General features: G+C 39.8%; 1 protein-coding gene across 5 annotated transcripts in view; it reads right to left on the bottom strand.

Annotated features, from left to right (window-relative positions):
- Positions 1-3,135: 3,135 nt before the first annotated feature.
- The window catches only part of FAM49B (family with sequence similarity 49 member B), a 97,669-nt gene continuing 94,804 nt past the window's right edge, over positions 3,136-6,000 (bottom strand). For 2 of the 5 annotated variants that reach the window (XM_018076769.2, XM_018076760.1), the window contains one exon: positions 3,158-4,023. In XM_018076769.2, coding sequence (XP_017932258.1) covers positions 3,960-4,023 — 64 coding nt within the window. In that variant the 3' untranslated portion in view covers positions 3,158-3,959. Of the gene's footprint in view, positions 4,024-6,000 lie in introns of all 5 variants that reach the window. The other 3 variants (XM_018076775.2, XM_025895400.2, XM_018076753.2) reach the window with 2 other exon arrangements.

Genomic DNA, 6,000 nt, shown 5'->3' with positions numbered 1-6,000 from the left:
TAGGAGAAACATCTCCATAATTAACTTTTTATGTGAAATTTAAAGAACCATATCAACACCACTCAAGTAGGCTGCTACTAAAGAACTGCAGAAACATTCCAGAGCTTGGGAGTGGCACACGTTGTTAGCCATGCAGCCTCTATACTCTCTGTGACACACATCACACACACCACTGTGGATCTGTTTCCCCCAGAGACACATCTATACCCAGAATTTGAGACTCACAAGAAAGGAGTAACAGCATTTACACTCAGAGACACAGCACCATGAGGAGAAGGTCTTCCACCCACAACAACCACAGGGTGGTTACACCAACTCACAGCACAGGGAGGATAGCCAATTTGAGCAGAGTATTTATTTAAACCATTAAGTGCCACCCAGCCCAGCATCCCAACACTCCAGGTATCAGATACACTAGGGTGGTGCCATCCAAACAGCACAGTTTTTCCCCCAAAACTTACACAGAAGCTATTTGGTGGCAAATACTTAGTACTGGGCCTCACAGTTGCTCTCCTGTCCACTGCCACATATAAGTGCTAAAACAAAGGGGATAAGATTAAAGAGTGGGTTTGCAAGGAACAAGCACCAAAGCTTGAACAGGAACATGCAGCAGTTTCAGTTCAAAACTGCAAACAGCTCATGCCTGGTACACTTGGAGGGCCTGTTTTCTTCTCTTGGAAAGCTCATGAGGGGGGAAGCTTGTGGAGCTGTGGGCCAGCCAACTCCAGGCAGGCCAGCTCTAATCTCCCTTCCCAGCTGCCTACACAAAGAAACTTCAGAACACAAATACCAGAGGAAAAAAAGGAAAGTTCCAATTATCCTTAGACCACAAGAACAACAATGTTTAAAAGCAAAGATGCTGGCAGGGCAGCAGAAAGGAAGAGCTGTCCAAAACAGTCGACTGAAGAAATTGTGTTTAGTCGGCAGTCACTGGGGCAAGACAAAGAAGAAATCTGCTGTATGGCTGGTTCTTCCACAACGGCACCCAGGCTGGATTTACTGTTTCAAGTGTTTTCTAATGAGATCAGAAGTAAAAACTGTCAACTACACAAGCTGTGCTTAAAACCCATTCTCTGTAACTCAGGTTTCCTTTAGAAAGTTCTACTTCCAAAAAGTAATACTGGACAGGAGAATGGTTTGCTCCTCCTGGGATTACTATTCCTTAGCTGTATTCATAGTAACAAGGCTGACACTAAATTGTTGTTTTTTCCTCACGGTAATGAACTGATGAGGACAGTTTCCCTTTCAGATCCATGCAGAAGGGTCAGTTGTATACAGTCTGTAATATTCATACGATTCCGGGAAAGATTTTTTTTTCTTTTTAAAAAGAACTAAACAAATCTAGTTCTGTCCTTCCTCAGATTGATACAACTATGATATTGCCAAAAGGACTAGAGAGCAGTATCATGTCAAAGAAAGAGTATTTTATTCCTGCTTCAAGCCTCGTACTTGGGTTGGTTTCTCTGTGGCAAAGACCGTGGCTAAGTATCTTTGGCAGGAAAGAAGAAAATATCCAGGTGAGATGGACATACAGGTACCCACAATACACGCATCTCCTTCAAACTCTTCAAGTGTCCTGATTCACAATTTTGCAGATCTCTTCTTTCAAAAACCAAACAAATAAAAGACAAGAAGAATAATATTTCTTGGTGGTGTAGAAGGGGTATCCACAGGAAATCCAGCATGATCGCACTAATATCTTGTATTGGAACCAGTGTGCTATGTAAAGTTATAAAACATTAGTCCAGCAAATAAAGCTGAGGGACTCACACTTGCCTGGGAGTTTCAAGTCTCCTTTCCAGAACTCACGTTAGGTATAATCACAACAGCACCGTGCACACGAGGTGCACTAATGTTTGCCCTTCGAGGTAAACCATGCCATTTCCCAGAGATGTTCCCTAGTAATTCTCAATTCGTTTTCACAAAATCCCAGAATGGGTCAGGTTGGAAGGGACCACAGTGAGTCAATCTGGTCCAACCTCCCTGCTCAAGCAGGGTTATCCTAAAGCACATGGCACAGCATTGCTTACAGACACTTTTTCAACATCTTCAATGAGGAAGACTCCACAACCAATCTGGGCAATCAGTTCCAGTGCTTTGCCACCCAAACAGTAAAGTTCTTCCTCATATTCAGGTGGAATCTCCTGTACATCAGTTTCTGCCTGTTGCCTCTTGCCCTATGGCTCGGCATCACCAAGAAGAAACTGCCTCTGTCCTCTTGACATCACCCCTTCAGATACTTATAGACATTAATGAGGTCCCTTCTCAGTTGTCTCTTCTCCAGGCTGAAACAAGCCCATCTGCCTCAGCCTTTCCTCATAAGAAAGACGGCCCAGTCCCTTAGTCATCTTTGCTACCTTCAGCTGGACCTGTTCTAGGTGCTCCACATCCCTCTTGCACTGAGGAGCTCAGAACTGGACACAGCACTCCAGGTGAGGCCTCACCAGAGCTAAGTAGAGGGGCAGGATCACCTCTCTCGACCTGCTGGCAATGATTTTTCTAATGCACCCCAAGATACCACTGGTTCTCTTGGCCACAAGGGCACTGCTGGCTCATGGACAACCCTCAGCCTGTACTGGTGCCTGGGGTTATTCCTCCCCAGGTGCAGGACCCTGCACTTGCCCTGGCTTGAATTTCGGTTGGCTCTTCTCTGGCCAACTTTCCAACCAGCTGAGGTCCTTCCGAAGAGCTGCACATTTTCCCCTTTAATTCTTCTCCTCCCAAAAGAACTTTAATTTCTTCACCAATCTATTTAACACTTGTTGCTCTAAAATGCCACATAAAGAAGAAACATTGTTTAGTATACTGGGATTATTCAGATTTCACACAGTTCAAGTATCTAGATCAACAAGTGTACACACCAGTATACACCCCACCACTGGTAAGCAAAGAGCCTAATCTAGAATGCCATTTCTGATGACCATACTGAGTCAGCATGGGTAGCCAAGATGCAAGTTAATCAGCAACATCCACAGAGATCTATGTGGATTGTAAAAAGTTCCTTTCCACAAACTCCATCTGAGTAATACTTCTGGGGACAGGGATGCAGCACAGAGTGGAGAGCAAGAACTCTAAAACATACTGGGTTTAAATCAGTGGATTAGGCTGGTGGTTACTGGTAATGAAACAGCAGAGTTTTCACTATATAAAATTTATAAATTTATTTTTTTTGTAAAAATCCAAAGAGCACGAAGACATCTCACTCAAAATACTGGTAAATCAAACCACACTTAGAAAAATGAAAGCTGATTTTATTATCTTATCCACAGCCAATCATTTGACATGAACATGCATACGTAATTTTGCTACGCACACACCACAGTTTAACGTTAGTTATTAAAGGTTAAACATACAACATACATCCTTACAAAAATGAGTCAAAATGCAAACGTAACTTTTAAACAAAACAGTTTTTACTCATTTAAAAAAACTTTTGTGTTGGGTACCATTTTGTACAAACACAGTTAATTTAAACAAATCTGCTTTTAGTTTCCTCATGGTTGCACATGAAAATAAGCTGCAATAGAAAATGAAGTCATCAAGGGATTTTTAAATAGCAGAAGTAGGCAGTCTTGCCATGCAGAAGAAGCAATATTAAATATTAGTTTTTCAAAAAAAGAAAAAAACCACAAGTTTAAAAATATTTAGTTCAAGTCACAAATCTTTCCCCAGTACAGAGAAATCCAAATGCAACGCATAATTAGCTGCCACTTAGATGGCTATTCTGAAAAGTAGAAATACTTTCCAGAATTGATAAATTTCTTTGATTTGGCACAGAAAAGAAGTCTGAGCTTACTTAGGAACAAGAAAGTGATTAAAAAAAAAGGGTAAACAGGAAGAGAGAAAATAAAAAGCAAGAATGAACGAGATAGTAGTTGCAATCACTAAAAAAAAATAAATCTGTGCATCTCAGTCATTGCAGAATACTGTCTACAGCAGGTGCGAATTCCAGGTAATTGTTATTGCAACATGGATTTAATTTGCTTGGAGGTAGTCTCATCATTCAAATGCTTTGTTGTGTACCTAAACACAGAAATAAAAGTTGAGATGAGCATAGATGCTATTGCACTTTGACTTAACAAATATGTAATTTCTTTGTTTATGGTTCAACCCGACTGTACCAGAGCAAAACCCTCAGCCATCGCTCACCACCCAATCCATGGTTACCCAGAGCACAAATCAGACATTCTGATCAGAAAATGCTGTTATCAATCAGAATTTTAACCCAGCAGCCCTGCATGAAGAGGAATTCAAAAGAAGCCTCAGCTGGACATTGGCTTCTGTGCTCATAGTTCATTTCATAGTAAACTCATCACTTGTGACAGACTAACATCAGACTAACTCTGAGGTCTCTGCCCACAGGAAACATCTTGAAATAAAACAGCATCAGAAACTTCTCTTCAAAACTTCGAGTGATCAAACTTTCCTAAGATCCCTTGATGACAATGGATTTAATAATTTTTCAGCCTAATTTCCTGCTTAGTTAAATGACTGCTGCTAAAACTAGAGAACATATGTGCTTATTTCAGCCCCTTTCCCCTTCAAAATTCTCTAGGACAATAGCACATTTTTAAATCCCTAAAAAAAGCTTAGTTACCTCTATTTTTAAAAGGGAGTGATGTATATCCTTAATATTGGCTTCTTTGTATGATTAATTTCCCTGATCTCCCTTCCTAACTAATCTAAAAGCAAATAAAAACTTATTCTGTAATTTAACATGTTAAATTAGCACTTCCATTGTTATCCACAACTGCAGTGATATTTACTTGTTCACTTGAAGAATACATAATGACTTTTTAGTTTGGAAATTAATATCAATGTAGATTTCTGCACTCTTTGGTAATTTATATTTTCCACAAACAAGCAGTCTAAGGTTTTCTGAAATCCTGAAAAGTTACCATACTTGGTATTCTGCCCATGTGAAAAAGCTGAACATGACTACAATGCCCATATGAATTTCAAATTGCAAACAGTTGATCTCCTTCCAAAATCCTTACCACCTTCCATTTGCTTTTGAAACATATTATCTCTCTCTTGAGGAAACATGAGGACTTCTAACACTCCTCCAGAATCAAACACTCAGATTTGGACTTAACTTGCATGACATCATCTTGAACCTGCTTTCATCACACAGCAGCTCACCCCCACATCTCTTCCTAACATTGCCAAATGTGATTTAAAAAGACATTTGAACATCCTAGCCAAATGATTAATCAAGTGTATGAAACCAAGACTGTTGAAGCATCCATGGATGGAAAGGGTTGGTGCAGGGAAAGGTCAGAGTCAGCACGGACTGAATTTACACTGCTAACCACAAAGTGAATGAGCAAGAACCCAAACTATACCTTCCATGTACTTTACGAGTGTCAACAAAGATGGGAAAAATGAGGTACCCGTAAAGACTGGGGTTCATTTTTAACTGCAATCACAACAAACTAGCCAGAAAGTAAATGCTAATGCAGTCTTCTCCCTCCAGAAGCTTGTGTTTTTACTGATCACCATCTCAAAGGTTGATCAAGTAAGGAAGTTCAGAAACTATCAACATCATTTTAGCATAGAAATACTCACATGAAGTCTCAAATTAAGTGTAGATATTTTTTTCATTTAATTAATAATCTGAAACAACTTCGCAAATCAATCCACTTACACCACCACATCATTTCACTTCTTACCATACCATAACACAAAAAAATAAAGAGAGGGCAAATGAAATTAAAGCAATTTCACTATAGATAAGAAAAAGCAATCACAAATGCACACTTTCAGGCAAGACAAACTAAAGCTTCCACATTCCAAAGCAAGCACATGAGTAACAACATCCAGTTAGGCTTATCTGTTACCAAAGTAATATGATACTTTTCCAAGTAAGGACAAGAACCTTTTTGCCTGTAATATTTTGGCATCTTTTGCCACTCCTCCAGTGCTGGACACCCATGCAAAGAACATGTTTCTGACTATAGATACAGTTTTATGACCCAAATTAGAAGGTTTTAGATTAAT

The sequence above is a fragment of the Manacus vitellinus genome, unplaced genomic scaffold, assembly GCF_001715985.3.
Source record: "Manacus vitellinus isolate BGI_N305 unplaced genomic scaffold, ASM171598v3 scaffold_1_pilon, whole genome shotgun sequence".
In the NCBI taxonomy this organism is placed as follows: Eukaryota; Metazoa; Chordata; class Aves; order Passeriformes; family Pipridae; genus Manacus; species Manacus vitellinus.
This window is presented reverse-complemented; position numbering and strand designations above follow the sequence as displayed.